The sequence below is a fragment of the Diuraphis noxia genome, unplaced genomic scaffold, assembly GCF_037042655.1.
Source record: "Diuraphis noxia isolate RWA-SAM2 unplaced genomic scaffold, SU_Dnox_SAM2 contig0001, whole genome shotgun sequence".
Lineage (NCBI taxonomy): Eukaryota > Metazoa > Arthropoda > Insecta > Hemiptera > Aphididae > Diuraphis > Diuraphis noxia.
The window spans coordinates 1,493,946-1,515,635 of record NW_028301711.1 but is presented as its reverse complement, the minus strand read 5'-3'; the positions used below and the strand labels follow the sequence as shown (position 1 = coordinate 1,515,635).

Here is a 21,690-nt window from a genome sequence, read left to right as displayed (position 1 = left end):
GTAAGATATTGATAAGCGAAGGATCTGGGATAAATCCGTTGTACCTACCATCATTGGTCCCTTTTCTTATTAAAATTATGAAATTATTACCTTTATGGTCGGGTATCATGATACCCATTTTTGGCTACGGTGATGATATATCTAGCTCAGCAGCAGTCGAATCTAGTTTCAAAAAGCTTAAAACAATTACATTCAAACACTTGTCAATACCAACCGACCTAGAATTTTTTTTAGAAAATCATATTAAATCTCTAAAAGGAATTTCGATGTTACGGGCATCCTACAACAACATAGCTATTTCCTCTAATGGCTCTAACTCTAATTTGCCCGAGCCATGTGAAATAATTGATAATAACCAAAGGTCTACATCGTCAATAATTATTTCCGATAAAATGGATGAAGATGTTACGGACGTTGAAAATCAATCAATTTCTTCTTATGATGCTTTATATGTGGTAGAAAAACCAATAAACGATTATTTAGATACATTGCCACAGTTTGAATCGGATAATAATTCCCAATCACAAAAATTAGATTATATTAAAGTTCCAATTGGTAATTTTACGACTGAAGAAAGTAGAGCAGTTGAAAGCTGGAACCGCAATAGTAAAAAACAAAGAAAAAGCAATTCTTATCTTAATCCAAACCCTCACTTACGGCACCTTAATATAAGCACGGCAAAAAATAAACAAGCATTACTGATTTTAAAAAATGGTTCAAGATTTGATGAATTAAAAAGTTGCAAATCTAAAGGAGGCAAATTAATTTTGAGCAACACTTGTGCTTTTGATGCTTTGACGTCGTTATTGATGGTTTGTTGCATATTATTAGTAAATATAAATTAAAATATTGTTTTGTTTATAAATTTTATATTAGATACCTACTTTGTTTTAAAAGGGTAAGAATGATCGGGTATAAAAATATTTTAATTTATAAATATTTCAATTCAATTGTATCATAATAAAGTTACGATTTCATAAGTGAAAGTTATTTGTGTGAACTGTATAAGATTTAACTTTTTTTCAAGAACCTGTACACATAATATTTTTAAATTAAAAGAAAATAACCGCATGACAAAGTTACACTACATTTTTAAAATGATGTATAATTTCGTTCAATTTTGAACTTAAAATATCTATAAAAACAAACAAAAATGTAAATAAATATTCAGATTTTTCGGTTACATGGTTAACTATTTACAAAACAAAATTTTTTTTAATTTTAATCCTTAGCTTTAAAAATTGGACATCTGATGAATTTTTCAGTACAAAATCAAATTTTCGTGAGTTTTGCATATATTGTCAATATTTTCATTTTAGTCACTTATAAAAACAAGTATCATTATACGCTCAACTTTTTTTTAGTTTTTACTAACAACAAAAATTTTGGGGAAACTTGTATTAAATTTTATTCTATTTTGAACGAGCGAAGATATTGTTAATGTCGTTAATGACACTGAACCTAAAATTTTTTTGGTCAATAAATATATCAAAATATTTTAAACATTTTATGAAGTGTTGAAAACGTAAATTTTAATATTTGTTAAAAATTTCATATATCTACGGTTAATATTTTTTGTGTTACACTAAAAAGCAAGATTGATTTTTCAAAAATTTGCATTGCATAAAAATTCCCAGTTTTTCCTTAACTTTTTGTTTATTTTTCCCGAGGCATTTAAAAACTATTGAGAATTTTTACCCCCAAATGTACCAACTAAATTCACTTCCCTACCAGAAATGATACTGATGAAGAAGATTCAAGCACTTTTATTACCACAAAACTTGATGAAAGACAAAAATAACATACAACATAACATTGTAAAATCATACATTCATTGCTCCGCTCAGAATCTATTTCAATTGTTTTTTAGAAAATATAATTAAATTTTGAAAAAAATACAGCATGATAAAGTAATTACAAATATAAATCTAAATAAAATATGGGATAATTGCTCAATTTTAAAGTAAAATTTTTAATTATTTAAAGATATTCTAAAGGAGTTTTACTCAAAAATGTTAAAATAACATATGTGATTTTTAATTTCAATAAAATATATGGATGGACCTCTAATAATTGTGCGTTTATTTTTCAGGTATCTTATTGTGATAGTGACAATTTTGCAACAGCGCATAAAGAAATTAATACTAATGTAGAGTTTTTAAATTTTATATCGGAGATTATAAAAGGCGGAATATAAAAATCTACTTATACTAAAATAGCGGAAATCATAATGAAATTTATGAATCCTGAAATACGTGCATTGTAATATGGCAACTCTTTGGTCACATGTGAAGCGACAATAAGTAATATAATAAGTACTCTTTTAAGTGATATCCCATCAGCGATTGAGGTTGCTGAGTGCATATCATGTGACTACAAATATGAAAGACCAATTATGTATTTCACATACCAAATGGGTAAAGAGGACAATTTGGATCAGTTGCAAAGATTTTTAGATGATTGCGTAGAAACTGATTTTATAAATTGTGCGCAAATTGGCTGTAGTAATATGAAATGTGTGAAAACAAATATATCGAACATTAATTTATTTATTGACGTTCTTTATTGGGAAGGTAAGTTTATAAAATTAATGAATATTACTAATTAACATTATATTTTTAAATATTTTTAAATTTCTAGGAGAAAATTATCAGTGTAGTACTGAAGCCGCGAGTGTAATACAAATAAGATTATGTGACATTCCTCCAATTCTGATTAGTGAGACAGTAACATTTCAACTTTGCGGCGTGATATCATTTCATAAAGGAAAGTCTAAGCTTAGAAATTCTATTGGTCATTATACAACTTACGCAAAACGTGAAACAAAAACCTGGGAGTTGTATGATGACCTAAAATCTAAACCTATACCGGTTAAGGACACAACAAAAGTGCCGTGTGAATTTTTATTCTACACAATTTAAATATTACTTTTATCCAACTTGAGTTTTTAAATAATGTTTTTAATTGAAGGGAAAATTAAAATTTTAAAATGTTTTATAAAATAAATCAAAGTACCTATTGACTATAATATGTGTAATAATTAAAACTTACCTCTAACATTGGTATTGGCGAAAATTAATCAAATACAATTTAAAATTACGTTAAACTTTTTTATCTAAAACCAATTCGTACCTAATTAACTTCTCCATATACTTCTCTACATGGAAAGTGTATAAATTGTTATCATTCCGTATGTGTCACCTGCAATTATAAAAATCTACAAAGTTGAAGTAAAAATTATCAATCAAAATAAATTATTCATGACAATAATTTATACAGATACGAATTTTTTTAATGGATGTAAACTAATTCGCAGTTATATTTAATAATTTCTTACAGTTTTATAAGTTAACAGGTTAACTGCTACGTTATTTTTCAGTACATTGCCAAAAGCGCTACGTGTACCATTTTTGGTACACTTGTTGTTTTGCCAATATGTTTTTGCGTGCCTACTATGGTACACTTAAATACGATTTTAACACAGGAAAATATTTCGTAGCCCGCCAGACAAACAAATTTTCGACTAGCCCATTAATATCTTATAAATTAATTTGTTTAGGTAAAATTAGAATACGAATGGCAAATCAACCATGTACCAGAGATGGTACACATGGCGGTTAACCTGTTAAAAAATTAAATCTCAGAATTGGTTTTTACAATTACAAATTACGTTAAATATATATATATAATATGTAATATGTAGATATATATATATATTATATATATCCATGTACTTGAGTGTTTATTACTACTTTATTCGGCCATAAACATTGGGAGAAATAACTAAGGACTAAGGGGTACCTATAGATCCTTTTTACCTATGCACCCAAAACCCTACGAATAAAGTTAAAGAAAATTTACTTGATTTAATTATGTCCAGATCATCCCCCTGTTAACAATGTAAATTTTTGCTGAAAAATTAGATATACGCTATAAAAAAAAATAGCATTCGAATGCATATTTAAGGCGTTTAAATATTTGGTAAATATTTAAATATATATATATATATTTTTTTACGGGTGTAAATGCGTTAATGTGAGAAATGCGTTTTTCCGGGGAAATCGGGAAAATTCGACACCGGCGACCGTCGTGCAAATCCATGCTAATGGCGTGCTAAAACATGGTAAAAAAAAAAAAATGCTAAAAAAGTGATTATTTCCACGGGGTGGGGCTGGAGTAACGTTACGCCGGCCCCACCCATGGTTTTTTTTAAATAACTCGTAAAAAACGTTCGTGCGAATTCTAAAAATAGTCGTGCAAATCCATGCTAATGACGTGCTAAAACATGGTAAAAAAAAATGCTAAAAAAGTGATTATTTCCACGGGGTGGGGCTGGAGTAACGTTACGCCGGCCCCACCCATGGTTTTTTTTAAATAACTCGTAAAAAACGTTCGTGCGAATTCTAAAAATAGTCGTGCAAATCCTAGCTAATGGCGTGCTAAAACATGGTATAGTTTTTTTAAAAAAAAGCTCAATGGGGGGGGGGGGCAGTGTAATGTACGTCAATACGGTGATTACACAAGATTGTCCACCTCTTTGCCCCTTACACAAAAATATTTACCGTATCAACTATTTTTTCCCGTTTTTAAATTTTTTCAATCAAATATCGCTAATTTTTATAAAAATTATAGGGCGATTGTTTTTATGTTTTTAATCACGTTGGTTACACTGTTCTAGTTTTTAAAAATATATATATTTAATTTCTACTATTTAGTTGCAAGTTAATAATTTTACATTTAGTTACTGCTGATCCGTCGTGTAGTCGAGTTGTGTTTTTTCAAGTTATTATTTCAATTAATTAAAGAAATGAATTTACCAAAACTTTCAAGCGATTTTTAATCATTAGTTCATCGTATACGAAATAATTCAGTTCCAACCCATCCAGTATATACTTCAATTTATTCAAGATTAAGATCTTTCGAACATTTTCCTTTAAATTGTTTTCAAAATAAATATGCTCTAGCTGAATGTGGGTTAAAATATACAGGAGTAGAATATATCGTCGAATGCTTTTGCTGTGGACTTATTCTTCATAATTGGAAACAAGAAGATGACGTTTGGATTGAACATTGCAGATATAATCCAAAGTGTATATAGGTATGTATTATTAATGAAGGGAAATCAATTTGTTCAAAAAGTGTTAAGTAAATATTGTAACAATGAATATATTTGTAATTGTGAAACTAGGTCATACGACACCGTTTGCTAAATCATGTTCTTTCATTATATGTTGTAATAAATAAAAAAAATATTATAAACAACTTATATGTGTTAGTTTTTAATCTAATATCTCGTGGACGTGTAGTTCAGTGGATTAGTGCGTTAAGTTAATTTAATAAGTTAATTTCATGTTTCAGGTAAGTAAGTATAAATAATTCCCTCTACTCCCTTCACTACACACTAATCTACTGAACTGCACGTTCACATTTTTTTTACCATTTTTTTTTACAACAGATTTAGTATATAATATGTTTACTGATGAAAAAAAACCTCAGTTTAAAGTATATGTTCCATCAGTTACATTATACTAGATTTTTTTCATATTGATAGTCTGAAACATATTATTATAAATATTATTCATCATGGTTCTACCTATAATCGTATCAAAATCAACCTTCGACATTCGTCCGTATAGTAAGAAGAACGCTACAGTCGGTTTATTAATTAATAAACAAATTTCGATTATTGTGTTATTAGAATGTAAATTATCAAAGAAGATAATTACTTTAAACTTAGAACAATGGTTTACACTCATGTCTGAATCTAATTACATTTCAATTACTAATAATTTACACACCAGATGTAGACGAACAAAAATATCTGATAACTTTACATATTCAACTAATGTTAAGCAGAGTTCAATTACTTTACATATCAATGATGATTATATCACTTTATCACATATAGATTTATGTAGACTTAAACAGCTTCAACATTGTGTAGACCTCTACATTGCAGAAAAACAGAAACGTCTACCAAGTTACCAAGCTACATTTAACACAGCTTACGATCTAATAAAAAACGACGTTCGTGATCTACCTATCAGTTGTCAGAGAAATGAATTCACAAACCAGTATATACAAAACTATGATTTTAGTTATTACACTCATCTGCAAAACGATGACATATCATTCCTATATGAAATATTACAATACCATTTTAATACAATGTCAGACTTAATACTTCAGGATTTAATAGTATAAAATAAATAAATATTTATATAATATATTGTATTGTTTATTCAATAAAAAACTCATTTTTTTTAAAAAAAACATATAATAATTAGCCTATTATTTTACTTTTGATTGTATGACGTCCTGGGTCTTGTAGCATCGTGTCAAATATTGACTGCATGGTCTGATTCAAGTTAACGTTCAATGTCTGGTCTTTTGACTTTTCGCTTGTATACAACTTAACACCAGCTTCACTAAACTTCCACCTATAATTTTTTTTTTTTTTTAAATCATGAAATGAAGTGATAATTAAAATACCTATTGAAAAAGATTAACAATAGTTTAAAAAAAGTAAATTAGTGATAAATTATTTACCTATCCTTAACTGGAACATTTTCAATATTTGAACATTTATAATGTGTCACCCAGTAATCTGTTGGCTTCTCCTCAAATGTAGTTTTTATCGTAATTAAACCGTCACCTTGTCGAAAAGTTAACGAATTGAAAACTTCCTCATCATATTCTTCTGATCTTAAACGATCACCAACATTGTCTCTGTATGATGCATTCTAAAAAAAAAGGAAAAAGAATTTATGTGATCATTATAAAAAATAATTTAACTAACCATTGTAGTAAACCGACGGAGTCGCTCTACTATTTTTTTTAATTACATTAACATATTATAATTACAATTCACACTACTATTATACTACTATCTTCCTGGACCTCGAGAATGACAGTTTTATCGATACCAGATTCAACCGCGTATCGATTACAAATAAGTACGAAAACAGAGCAATAAATTAGATTAGAATATTGCCGAATGTATGGGCGTTGGCTCGCCGAATTACTGGGAATCCAAACACTCGCAATAACAACCACCTTGCGGTTCCTTTGATCCACTCCCTACAATCTCTACCGTGTAAAAATTCTGCATAAATACAGGATTAGATCCATTGCAGAATTAGAATTAGTTTGTGTCTCACTCAATGTAGAACTTAGTATAGTCGTTGGGCTTGTCCTCAACATCGCCGCTATACATAAGTTCATTCCAATTTTTATTACTAATTTCTCGGGCAGATACTTTACGTTCTGTCCTCAAATTTATATAATTTTATATTTTACTTTAATAAAAATACTTAATATTTTCAACGTTGTGTAACTTGTAACTCTATCACCGTCTCCTTTGAAAAACCTGATTGTCAATCCAACGTCGCTGAACTCAAATAATAGGCGTTAGTGAGGGATCACTACACGTTTTTGGTGTCAGGTGTGGGGTCACCTGAAAGAAGTATTTTGGTATCCAACCCAGAATCAAGTACATCAGCGGACCTCGAGTTCAACCACGTCATCGATCCACACATCAGGAATAGGAACGGACAAAGCAAGTACATCAACGACGAGCCTAGCGGAGCATCAACGGCAAGCCAGCAGAGCAGTCATCAGCACGCAGGACAATTTTTAGGACCAGACAGCATCATGAGCATTTTGTAAGTTGTCAGTTAGAACAATTATTTAGTATATGTCTGAGAGTCCGAATAGGTGTTGGGAAATAACTAGATACGACCCACACACTTTACGTACAACCATAATGAGTGTAAACATAGGACTTGAATCTGCTTTACGCATGGTTCCGACTTTTAACGGGGGTTCCGAAGCAGACTTATCTTCATATATAACAAAATGTAACTATATAATGAATAACGTTAGCGAAACCATTAGACCTATGATATTTGAAAACATATTAGCACAATTAGGAGGGGACGCATACCAAGCGGTACGCTATCGCGAGTTCACGGAATGGACAGCGCTTAAAAACCACCTCCGCACAGTATTTGGGGCAACACACTCAGTTAATTTTTTGCAATCACAATTAAGCAATATAAAACAACGTTTCGGTGAAGACGTCCGAACTTTTGCCGGACGTACGGAAAAATGTTACCACGAATTGGTAAGCGCGTTAACTATAGGACTAGATCATAACGCTGCAACGGCAGTGGCTAACTCGCATAAAACGGGGGCACTAGCTGCATTTATTAACGGGGCACAACCCGAAATTAGGGCACTACTACGAGCTCGAGATGTTAACACTCTTGAAAAAGCAATTACAATCGCTATCGAAGAGGAGCAGGATTTACAACAATTAAACCGAAGATTTAATAATAATAAAAATTACGGGAAAAATAACACGAATAAAAAAAATATTAAATGCAATAAATGTAATAAAATGGGACATTATGCAAACGAGTGCCGTAATAACGTAAGCACATCGGTCAGTTCAGGTTTTAGAAATCCCATAAATTATCGCGACGAAAAACCCGTTGTTATAAAGAAAGAATATCAAGGACAGGTTAGATTCTGCGCGTACTGTAAAAAGACTAACCACAATATTAAAGATTGTAGGAAACGTATGTACAACGAAAAAAATAAAACTAATGGTCAGGGGAACGAAAGTGAAAGTCCCACTACCAGTTACTCAAACCGTACCGTTAACGAAATAAACCAAAACAACATTAGAATTGTCACTAACTTTGAGGAGGAGCACATAGTATGTAGCTCGCATAACTTTAATCCGCATAATATAAAATTACTAATCGACTCAGGCGCGGAAATGAACCTCATAAAAATCACAGCGTTAAACGGACAAGTTATTGTTAACGAGCAGGAAAAACGCACTATCAAAGGTATTAACGAGATACCTATATTTACGATAGGAACTATAGTTACTACTATGCAGATTAATGATGTGGACGTCCTTGTAAAATTCGACGTCGTATTCGGCGATTTTCCTATAACCGAATCCGGTATAATCGGGCGTAACTTCTTGAAACAAAATAAGGTCATTATGGATTACAGCCAGAATATTTTAACGATACCCGAACAAACCAGTCTTAAAGAAATTATAATACCGCCGCGTAGTAACTGTGTACTATTAATAAAAAACGATGATAAAATTAAACACGACGCGATAACTATAAAAAAACAAGACGTAAACGAAAACGTTATTATTGCTAATAGCATTAGCCCAGTAAATGATAATACTATAATAAGTAACATTATTAATATTTCTGAAGAACCTTTCGTTATCGACGAGCTAACCACACAACATATTGATTGGGAGCCATACCACGAGACAGTACTTAAAGCATCTTTCGTAGATGATAAACAAACAGATCGTATAACAAAATTAAAAAGTGAAATTAAAACGGACGATTTAAATAAAGAGGAACGTGAAAATATTTTACAACTCTGTTGTGATTACGCGGATTTATTTTACTTACCGGGTGACTATTTAAGCGCTACCGATGTCGTAACGCATACGATAAACGCGCCGCGATGCACAAAACCAATTAATATACGACCGTACCGTTTACCTTGGGCTTATCAGGAGGAAATCGAAAAACAAATTAAAGAAATGAAACATAACAATATAATACGCGATTCTAAATCACCTTTTAATTTTCCATTAGTAGTAGTAAAGAAGAAAAACTTAGACTCGACAGGGAAACCTAAATTACGGATTTGCGTAGACTTTCGAAAACTTAACGAAGTAACGGAAAACGAAGCATATGGTCTTCCTAACTTGCTCGAAATACTCGAATCGTTAGGAACATCTAAATATTTTAGCACTCTCGATCTAGCCTCGGGATACCACCAAATTAAAATAGATCCAGCCGACGTGCATAAAACGGCCTTCTCTACGAAATCAGGGCATTACGAATACTTGCGTATGCCATTTGGCCTAAGTTCAGCACCAGCTACATTTACACGCGCGATGAAATCTGTTCTCATGGGTCTTGAAGAAATGTGTACCGCCTATCTCGATGATATCGTAGTACACGGGTCTAGCTTAGTTGACCATCAGAAAAAACTCGAACACGTTTTTAATCGACTGCGTGTACATAAACTTAAGTTACAGCCTCAAAAGTGTTCTTTCTTACGAAAAGAAGTTATCTATTTGGGACACGTAATTAATGAAAACGGGGTATCACCAGATCCAAACAAACTTAAATGTATTCGAGATTATCCTAGACTTAAAAATGCTAAAGAAATTAAATCATTTTTAGGACTATTAAATTACTATAGACGTTTTGTCGATAACTTTGCAAAAATAGCAAAACCACTAACTCACTTACTTAAAAAAGACGTACCATTCGTATGGACTGATAATTGCGAACATAGTTTTATGGAACTAAAAAAAGCTTTAATGAGCCCACCACTACTAGTCTATCCAGATTGGGAAGCAGGGAAGTTCAATTTGTGCACAGACGCTTCGCAATATGCAATTGGGGCCGTATTATCTCAAGGTGATGTACCTAAGGACCAACCCATAGCATACGCGAGTAGGACACTTAATAAGGCAGAAACTAACTATAGTGTAGTTCAAAAAGAATTATTAGCCATCGTATGGGCCGTGAAATATTTCAGACCATATTTATATGGTCGACATTTTAATATAGTAACCGATCATCGACCGCTAACCTACTTGTTCGGTATTAAAGACGCGTCCTCGCAATTAATGCGTTGGCGTTTGCAACTAGCCGAGTACGATTATACTATAACTTATAGAGCTGGTCCGGAACATTCGAATGCAGACTGTTTATCGCGCATACGAGTAGTACAGACCAGTTCAACAGAATCGAACACGGACTATAATGAGTTTCAAAACGCGGAAAATAAACCGATCTTTAATTCGAAAATTTTAGAAATTGAAGACGACCTCCACAAGGTCGTTAACCAAGAGAACATAGTTGTTACACTACCGCGAGATAAAGTAATAACACACCCGACCGTACGCGAAATTATTAAACACATAAACATTAATGAAATAGAGTTCACTAACGAGAACCGGTTTTATAAACACACAAACGGGTCACACTTCATAATTTTCTATAACATTACACCATACCATTCGGTACCACTTGTTGCCGAAGAGATCTACCAGGCAATTAAAAACATAAAAAATTATTGCCTTGATAATAAAATCGAATCCTTTTCTACACTAAAATTAGACGGAGCTACGTCATTAACCAGTTATTCTAGAATTCGAACGATGTTCCGATATATATTCAAATCCACAAACATCGTAGTTAAAATTTATACTGGGGGACAGCTTACTGAGGAGGAGAAACAACAAGTTATATACGAAAACCACAACTCACCGTTAGGAGGACATTCGGGTGTATCACGTACCATTAAACGACTCAAGGTTAACCACAATTGGCGTAATATGAAAAAAGACGTAAAATTGTACATTAAAAATTGCGAACTATGCCAAAAGAATAAATCGCATAAAAAGACAAAACAACCAATGCTAATAACCAGTACGGTCACTAAACCCTTCGAACGAATTTGCCTTGACATTGTAGGGCCACTACCACAAACATTAATGGGAAATTCTTACATTTTAACATTGCAAGACGAGCTATCTCGTTACGCCATGGCCATTGCTTTATCATCCACTGACGCATCTACGGTAGCACAAGCATTCGTAGAATGCTATGTCTGCACATTTGGTATTCCTAAATCAATTTTGACAGATTGCGGTACAAACTTTCTTTCTAACATGTTCAAAAACATGTGCAAACTACTTGATATTAAAAAAGTACAAACAACTGCATGGCATCCACAAACAAACGGTTTTTTGGAACGTAGCCACAAAACATTAAAAACTTATCTTAGAAGTTTCGTAGACAAGGACAATAATTGGGACAAACTATTATGCTACGCTATGTTTTGTTATAACACAACTACCCATACCTCTACAAATTTCACACCATATGAGTTAGTTTTCGGGACCAAACCTAATATTCCTTCTGCACTTAATAAAGAACAGAACCACAATATAACTATGACGATTACGTTTTCGATCTCCGACGAGTTATGCAGGAAACACATAAAATCGCTAGGGACAATTTGATAAAAAAGAAGGAACAAAATAAAAATTATTACGATACTACTATAAATGCTATCGATCTCCATGTAGGTGACAAAGTCCTCATTAAAGAGCATAGCAAGAAGAACCCACTCGATTTAAATTGGCAAGGACCATATGAAATAATTTTGGTACACGACAACGAAAATATAACAATACAAAAAGGTCGCCGCGAATATAGAATTCACATAAATAACGTTAAGCGCTATCATGAAAATGATAACGATCGCCAATAAAAGAATTACCAATATTTCGTTATATCTTAAGTATATATATATAAGAAATATATATATTAATTTTATTTACAATTAATTAAGTGCAATACTAAACGAATCGTCACATCCATGCTGCTAGGATCATTCAACAAACAGGGGCGAGCCCTCAAACTGCAGGAAGCGCACCAACTCGTTTGTAAATGTAGACATGGCTCCTTTGGACACGTTGTCTTTTTACAAAACTACACAGCAAAAACCCAAACATTATAGATAGGGCGCGACAAGACGAATAAATAAGAATAAAAAAAAAAAAAAAAATAATAAGACATATGTATATAACTAAAATAAATAATTAAATAAATAAGTAATTAAATAAAAATAAAGTATATATAAAAACATATGCGTATTATTAGATTTAAGTGTTAAAACACACAATATTGGGAAAAGGGAATCACTTAATTTTATCATTTTTTTTTATATATATAAGATTTGGGTATAATGATAATTTTATTTTAAGTATAACTAATGAACTGAAAAACATTTCCAGACTTATACTACTAACAATACCATTTACGTCAGGAACATTACGATTCACCGACGAACATTTAAACCAACATTCCGGTATCTACTACGAAAATCGGGGACCGTTGAAACTTATAACGTATCAATGGGACCTTACTGCGTACATTAGTCTAGCCAAATATAACAAACAATTTGATTACATAGATACTATGATAGAAAAAACAAAAGCAGTATGTATTGAACACATGCACCCAGTAAACCATAATTTTGACTGTACTAATTTACTTATTGTAGCTAACGATATAATTCAAAACTTACAACAGCAAAAACAACAAGTATTAAACTCTATAGGACACGTAATTGTTAAACGTAATGCTCTTCTTAAATTTGCAACAAAAACAGCTAGGTTAATCTATGGAATATGCAACTTAGAATGCATAAGAAAATTTAACTTTAACATAGAACTGGCTCAAAACTCTTCACAATCTAAATTAATTAAAGAACGAATTAAAGTAGTACCATTGAACCATGGTATAGGAGAACACAGATATTTTAATTTGTCATTAGATACAAATGATCTAACAAATATTACAAAGGAACAACAAGTCAAAAATTATTTAACCAAACATTTTGTACAGGTTAATTTATTAATTACTAAACATATATTAGAAACCAATACTTTATTAGAAATTATACACCAAGCAAAAATAGGAATTATACACCCAAGTTTAATAACACCACAGGAGTTACTAGAACACGTTAAAGATATTAAAGTATCACTACAGATTTACCCACTGACTTAGAAATAACTAACATTTATGAACTAGTGAAACTCTCAGATATTGCTATTTATTATGCTAACGACAACCTAGTTTTTATAATTTCTTTACCTTTAATATACCAAAATGATTTTGTTTTATATAATCTAATACCTGTACCAGTATGTATCGACAATGATTGTGTTTATATAAAACCTATTAATAAGTATCTAGCTATAAGTAAATCTAAAGAACATTATGCAACTTATGATGAATCTTACTATACTCATTGTAAACACGCTAGAGATTTCCTATTATGTCCTGAAGGCAATCCTTTACATCCTCGCAACACACGACCCACATGTGAAGTACTACTATTACAAGATCCTGCGGAAGTTCCACCCAGTTGTGAAATAATGCATGTCCAAATCGGTACGACTATTTTTCATAAAAAAAGGTTCAAAAATGAATGGATATACGTAACCAACCATGATGTACTATTCATTACCTGTGATGAAGACAAAGAATCAACCAGCCACACACTCAAAGGAGTAGGAATCATTCACTTAAATGAAACTTGCAAAGGCTACGCGACTAGAGACATATTATTGCCAGGAAAAGTCGACTATAAATCTGAATACACAGATTTTAATCCAAGGGCAAGAATAGACCTAAATCAAGTTTCAACACAATTAGAAACTAACAACTTAATGGAAGACTATCACGTAAAAACAAATAACACGGACGACTTACACGTAGTTTCGAACTCAAAGAAAAATTTGGACACTCAAATCAAAATCAACGGAAAAATCGAAGAGATTCAAGGCATACAACAGTTGTATAACTATGTATTATACATAACGATAGGCTGTATTGTCATAGTTATGATATTAATGATGATACACAGCATTAAACAGAAAATAACAGAAAAATTCAAAGGTAGACGTCAAAAACACGTTCATGAAGAAAATGAAGAACTTAACCAACCAGGAACGGGTCATCAAAGTGAAGATATAATTGAATTTCCACTTACACCACGGAGTAGCCCGGAGGTCCACTATACAAAATTAAAACCATATGGATTTAATTGAGGAAGTCAGGGACTTCCATCTTCGAGGGGAGGAATGTAGTAAACCGACGGAGTCGCTCTACTATTTTTTTTAATTACATTAACATATTATAATTACAATTCACACTACTATTATACTACTATCTTCCTGGACCTCGAGAATGACAGTTTTATCGATACCAGATTCAACCGCGTATCGATTACAAATAAGTACGAAAACAGAGCAATAAATTAGATTAGAATATTGCCGAATGTATGGGCGTTGGCTCGCCGAATTACTGGGAATCCAAACACTCGCAATAACAACCACCTTGCGGTTCCTTTGATCCACTCCCTACAATCTCTACCGTGTAAAAATTCTGCATAAATACAGGATTAGGTCCATTGCAGAATTAGAATTAGTTTGTGTCTCACTCAATGTAGAACTTAGTATAGTCGTTGGGCTTGTCCTCAACATCGCCGCTATACATAAGTTCATTCCAATTTTTATTACTAATTTCTCGGGCAGATACTTTACGTTCTGTCCTCAAATTTATATAATTTTATATTTTACTTTAATAAAAATACTTAATATTTTCAACGTTGTGTAACTTGTAACTCTATCACCGTCTCCTTTGAAAAACCTGATTGTCAATCCAACGTCGCTGAACTCAAATAATAGGCGTTAGTGAGGGATCACTACCCCATTTTCATCTGCTTCTTTTTCATAGATTTTTTTTCAATCGTCTTCTCAACACCACGTTTTAAAGTGGTTTTTGTTTTAGATGTTGATTCTAATGGTTTAACTTTAGAGTCAACGGATCCACTGAAATGTTCATTCTATGAAACATAAAAAATAATATATTTTTTTTTATTTAAAAATGTACAAGTGGTTTTATAACCGATATCTAAAAGAAATATATTTTATTTTTATGTATGTTTCTTAATAATTATAACCATAACGTTGAGTAGTGTTACGACTGACCTCCAATTTGTTATTTGGTTTTTAAAAAAAACTTTACTTACCTCTGATTCTGAAGAAATAATTGATGTTCTATAAGACATTTTTGAACTGCGTTGTAGACTGTGTTGAGGACTGAATTGAAATCTTGAAGACTGATGAACGTTAATGGTTTTACACTGGCTTTTTATACACAGATATTAGCCACTACCACAATAATTTTATATGTAAAATGCTAATGTTAATAGCAATGACTTGAAAAACCTTTCTACAAACTTGTTTTACATGAACACAAGTGGCATTATATGAATTATAAAAGAAAGAGGATCTAAAATAATCACCCGCCTTGAAAATCAGATTTTATATAGAAACGTTAATGACCTTAAAAGACTTTTCAACAAATATGTAATATAAGCAATAATAGTATAATATATATATATATATAAAATATAATATAATATATAAAAATAATATATATATATATATAATATTAACATTTATTAGAATCAAAAAATAATTAGTATGAACCGGATTTCAGATATAAAAACATTAAAGGTTAATAGCAATGACCTGAAAAACATTTCCAAAAAAAAAAAAATGATTATATATGAACATGACATTATATGAACTGGTTAAAATATCAAATATAATTTACAATAAATTAGAATGTATATATTCAAATAGACTTCTCATATAATAATGTAATAAGAATTTACATAAAAGACTACAAACATGTTCTTACATGGACAAAAGAGAATGGTATTAAGTAATATAATTTACAATCACCTCAGGATTATGAGAGGTACCTAATATTCAATGTTCAAAGAGAGGGTTAAACTCTAGTATAAAACACCGAATTTTTAAACATAAAATCATCAGTTCACCAGCAGCTCTAACAGACCAAGAAGCTATCAGAACAGCAACCATCCTCGACTCTCCAGCAAAACAGTTACCTACCATCAAAAAACACAAAAAACATCTTCAACAACAGTGAAGAGCAACCGCCAGCCAGACTCAGAAAACAGTCATCAGTCAGACTTAGAATACTTCAATACTAACTATGTAAGTACCTATTTTATTATTTTATTAAAACTTTTAATCTTTACTCCTATATTAATAAAAAAAAACTAGAAACAGAATAACAATGATTTAAACACATCATCATTATAATAATATAGTTTTTATGATAATATTATCTATGTTTATATGATTAAATGTTAACATGATATTTATAAAATAGTATCACTATCACTAGACATTAATTACATTTTATTACACATCAGCAATCTACTATTAACCGACATAACCTTAAAATATATACCGTCTCTATCACCATAGAACAGTTGTACTATTCGCGATCAAAAGCAAATGTAGGGGCGCTGTAGTCTGATAAGCTGAAACGGGCGCATGGTCAAAATATTAACATATAAAAGATATGAAAAGTCTGAAAACTACTTTAAGAAACTACTACTTTTATAATTTAAATTTAAATCTCACAGTTTTAAAACAATGTTCAAGTCTGTCATTGAGTTAACAGATATTATTGATTATGTGGGGGATTTTAAAAGACCATTTGTTGAAGGTACACAAATAGTTAAATGTAATCATATAATTGAATATGCTTGTTTGGAAAATACAGATGACAGGTTAAAATTGGTTGCATTATGTTTAAAAACTAGTGACTTGAATGGAAAACCTCACCAGGTAAGATTTAAATTTTAAATCATATTATTCACATTTTATTACAAAAACATGGTATTAATACTTATTTGCCTCTTTAGCTTGAAATTATAAAGTCAATGTTGAACAAAGAAGTTAAACTGTTGGGGACATGTTCATGTAAAGCTGGTACAGGAAAGTGTAAACATATTGTTGGTTTCATGCTTAAACTTCAAAAGTGAGAATTAAAAAAAAATCATAAAATGATATTAATGAAATACAGCCCACTAGGCCGCCCCTCTATATACGCCACTGATTATTTGTATTCTGTTCAGAATATTTATTAAGTTCAACTCTATTATGGGCACCTAAAATTAAAATATATAATTTTTTTTTTTTATTTATTAGAACTTCTGAAGATGATCTGGTTGCGCTAAGCTGTACTGATCTGCCTCAAAAATGGGGAAAACTTAGTTTTGCCACCAGCAAAGATATTCATAAGCCTGTTCCTATAAAAGAATTTTGTCATGTAAAAAATGTATTGGCATCAAGTGTGTATGAACAGTCATTGCCAAATGAATTATCAGAAGAGATGAATACTGAAATACAAAATTTCTTTTTGCAAGGTATATAATTGTCAAGGCTGGGCATTAAAGAGTTAAAAAGTTAAAGTTAATTCAAATTTAACTTTTCGACTTAACTAGTTACATTTGGATTTTCATTAACTTAATTATTTAAACTACAGTCTATAATTTTATTTTGGGTTGGGAAAAAATTGTATAAACAAATTATTTTTTTTAACTTAATAAACCATTCATAAAAAGTGTGTATTAATTTTTAACTTGACTAAATTAACCTAAAATTAAATTAACTTTTAACTTTTTGTTATTAGTACATATTTATTTTCATTCAGGATTTCCTAACTCAGCATATGCAGTCCATAGATTTGGCCGCCATGAACCAATAGATTATGAAAATGTACCTGAAAAATTAGACCTTGATGAATTATCTATGTTGGAAAAATTTGTAACTTCAAAGAATTCTATAATTTCAAATAGTTTAGAGTCACCATTTAGTATTAACTATTGCCAGGAAGTCAAAAATTATTATTTGACTAACATAGTTATAAATAAAGAACAAGCTATCGATATTTGTAACAAAACATTGAATCAAAGTGGTCCTATCTGGAAAAAAATGAGGCAATGTAGAATCACTGGCACTTCATCTTATAATTTTTTTACTTATGCAAAAGGTATAAACAGTAATTGGGATTTTAAGGTCAAATCTGTGATGTTTTCTAATTTTATTGGCAACAGTGCTACTAAATATGGTTTAGATAATGAGAAAAATGCTCTTTTGTGTTTTGAACATGATTTTGATGTTAAAGTTATTAGATTAGGATTTATTGTCAATATAAATTGTCCATGGTTTGGATTTAGTCCAGATGGATTTGTAAAATGTGGACTACATAATTACTGGCTTCTGGAAGTAAAATGTCCTGTAGAAGGAAAACATTTATGTGGATCTGATTTGATTGCTACATTGAAGTACATTAATGTAAACAATGGAGAGTTGTCATTAAAATCTAAACATAAATATTATGCACAAATACAGCTTGGTTTATTGTTATGTAATTTAGATAATGCCTACTTAATAATCTATTCCACATTTGATAATTCAATTTTAACTATTCAAGTGAAATTTGATATTACTTTTTGCCAAGAATTTTACAATGTTTTGACTAGTATTTATTTTAATGAAATTGTTCATAGATTAATAAAAAACAATTGAAAATTAATTATAATTAGTATTATTTTATTTCAAATCCTGTGTTACTTATAATGGGATTGCTTAAGTTAACAACTCCACAAACAATACACATTATTTTATCTATTTGGCTTAAATTTACCCATGCAACTTTGTGTTGAAAAATCTTGAAAATTTTTATCCTTTGGATTGTTCTCTCAATGTGTACCCTGGCTCTTGCTATTTCACAGTTCACAATGCCATCATCAGAACTCAATTGTTTTTGTTTCCCTAAGAAAGGTGGCCTATGCAATTTGACTCCTCGATCAGTACACTCTTTATCGATAAGGAATCCTTTGTCAACCATTATAGAGTCACCTTCTTCACATTTATTTAATATTCCACTGTCATTAAAAATAAATTTGTCACTTGCTCTTCCGCCATATACAGGACTCAAAAATGATACTAACCCATCTGGTGATATCCCAATCATGCACTTAATGGTATGATTACCTTTATAATGTGAATATGTACGTATTCTGCAGGTTAGACATTTAGGTCGTTCAACAGTGGTTTCTGTGCAATCTAACACAACTCTAGTATCCATGAAATTAAGAAAACATTTGGGAATGTTTCTTTTGTTTAGTTGTTTAGACGACCAAAGTATTGATGGCTTCAAGACTAAATACAGTAAATCAACAGTAGCAATAAAATAATTTTTGCAACTCACAGCAGATATTCCAAATAACACAGCAAGACAATTGTATGACATATTCAATTTCAATTTAGTCAATGTGAGAAAAATACGTTTTCTGGTATCTATGCTAAAACTGACTGTATAGTTAAGTTTCATTAACACTCTGTCTGAAATTGTCACCAGTTTATCTAATAGAGATAGGTTCATGAGACCAGTGAACGAATTTAAATCAGAATCTGATTGAAGTAAATCCATAATTGTATTTTTTGAGATGGAATACAGATCCAACAAATCTACTTGAATTCCTTTATCTTCTGTTACTAGTTTAGAATTAGTAAGCTCTAACTTGCAACCATTATGTTTTTTATTTTCTGGTATTTTCATGGATGTCGAAAATATTAAATCATTTACACCATCGTTGGAAGTTATGTCCTCTGAAAGAATGTGTGGCTCATCAAACGAATCATTTTTCCTACATGACTCATTTCTAAAAATTTAAAACAAAATTATAAAAATATATTAATTTATATTTTAAAAACCACTAAATAAATCGAAATTATACTTACAAACTAAAATGAAGTTTCCTTCTTGCATATCTTTCAGCACGTTGAATAATTTTCCTTTTTGTAGGACTGTTTAAGGATTTATCAAATAATCTTAATGGTATATTTTGAGAAGGCATTGCATGTTTTGCTAATCTTTTAACCTTGACAGGTGAGCTAACTAACAAAAATCAAAAATCACTCAATTAAACAATAAACTATGTTGTAAATACAGTATAGTATATTCAATGAATAGGTATAATCACATTTTTTAGTCTTTACAAAATCACTAATTAAAAAATGTTCACTGCATACTAGTGAAGTTTTTGAACTTTTAATAGCCATTTTTAACACAACTTCCCATTTCTTTTTAAGACTCCGATCAGTTGGAAATTTGTGAAAAGATATTCCTCTTTTTTTAGGACTATCAAGTATGAAATAAAATCAGCATGGTTCATGAATACATTTAATCATTCATTATTTTTTTACTTAATTTTTATATTATTTACCTGGCTGTACATTGTGGAACACAACAGGATTTATGTTTATACCTCACTGTAAAAGTTTTTTTTGACTTAAAATATGTATGATCCATGATGTTATAATAAATAATAATAAATGTACATTAAAATAATAACAATGTTCATTGTTTATACACAATATACCTACACAATACACAAATATTCAAATATTGCAACATATTATATTTTACATAGTAATATTACAGTGAGCCCGTTTCAGATAGTTCTCTTTATTGACACTAGAGTTCAGACCCTTCGCTTTTGATCGCGAATCACCGCTTAATATTATCACCGAACGCGATATTTATTATTTTATAATATTTGATATCAATAATATAAAAAAATGTTATATTATCATAGTATAATATTCAATATTTACATAAAAATGTTTCAATTTGAGCTAAGTTTTTATAATTGAAATAAGTAGTATAATATTCTTATTCTAATAAGTATTCAATAAGACTGTCTGCTATTAGATATAAAAAAATATGTCTATCTATAACGAATTGTATGTATTCATTTAAGATTTAACTGTAGTGATCACGTCGCCTACAGGTATCAGTAGTCAAGGATGATGTTTGAAAGGTAACTCTTGAGTTAATTACTCAACGTAGAATTCTTCTTAATTAGATTAATTGTTTATTTATTGTGGTAAAACATATATTTATTTATAACATGAAAGCTGAATGTAAGTTAAGTATTCTGAATGATAGAATAAATTCGGTTTGATTCGAATATTTTCTAAGTTCAAAATATTGTTTATAAGAAATTTTCTAAGTCCAATGAATTAAATTAAACAACAGACTGGCGTGAAGGTGCTCTGGCTAGTCTGGTCAAGTCGCGTCTGAATACAGGCCGTTTCGGGGTCTCTTATATAGTGCTACCCTCTACTCCCCATAGTCTACTTGCTCT

General features: G+C 30.7%; 1 protein-coding gene, 1 long non-coding RNA gene and 1 pseudogene across 4 annotated transcripts; 1 reads left to right on the top strand and 2 right to left on the bottom strand.

Moving 5' to 3' along the window:
- The first annotated feature begins 6,811 nt into the window (after window positions 1–6,811).
- On the top strand, window positions 6,812–15,253 carry LOC149059213 (uncharacterized; annotated as a pseudogene). The gene is made up of 2 exons (XR_016189747.1): window positions 6,812–7,664; window positions 12,872–15,253. The product of XR_016189747.1 is annotated as an uncharacterized LOC149059213 (transcript).
- Window positions 15,254–15,339: 86 nt separating this feature from the next.
- Window positions 15,340–15,898, bottom strand: LOC149059212 (uncharacterized). Its single transcript, XR_016189748.1, has 2 exons — window positions 15,679–15,898; window positions 15,340–15,492 (listed from the first exon to the last, which is right to left on the bottom strand). It is a non-coding gene; the product is annotated as an uncharacterized LOC149059212 (long non-coding RNA).
- A 1,070-nt stretch (window positions 15,899–16,968) lies between these two features.
- On the bottom strand, window positions 16,969–21,045 carry LOC149059211 (uncharacterized). 2 transcript variants are annotated; one of them, XM_089217390.1, is made up of 5 exons: window positions 20,767–21,045; window positions 20,524–20,681; window positions 20,282–20,438; window positions 19,182–20,202; window positions 16,969–18,254 (listed from the first exon to the last, which is right to left on the bottom strand). In XM_089217390.1, exons 1-5 carry the CDS (start codon window positions 20,850–20,852, stop codon window positions 18,192–18,194), a joined length of 1,485 nt encoding a protein of 494 aa, XP_089073516.1. In that variant the 5' UTR covers window positions 20,853–21,045; the 3' UTR covers window positions 16,969–18,191. The 2 variants fall into 2 exon arrangements, with proteins under 2 accessions (XP_089073516.1, XP_089073515.1); XM_089217389.1 differs by lacking the exon at window positions 16,969–18,254 and having other exon boundaries at window positions 18,814–20,202.
- Between the last annotated feature and the right edge of the window lie 645 nt (window positions 21,046–21,690).

What these genes read in the sequence shown, in the direction of transcription:
- LOC149059211 (XM_089217389.1), bottom strand. Translation starts at nt 20,852, where the DNA reads ATGGATCATACATATTTTAAGTCAAAAAAAACTTTTACAGTGAGGTAT. An exon ending in GTTCCACAATGTACAGCCAG is followed by an intron (nt 20,682 to 20,766) that starts GTAAATAATATA and finishes CATACTTGATAG; the next exon opens with TCCTAAAAAAAGAGGAATAT. An exon ending in AGGAAACTTCATTTTAGTTT is followed by an intron (nt 20,203 to 20,281) that starts GTAAGTATAATT and finishes TTAAATTTTTAG; the next exon opens with AAATGAGTCATGTAGGAAAA.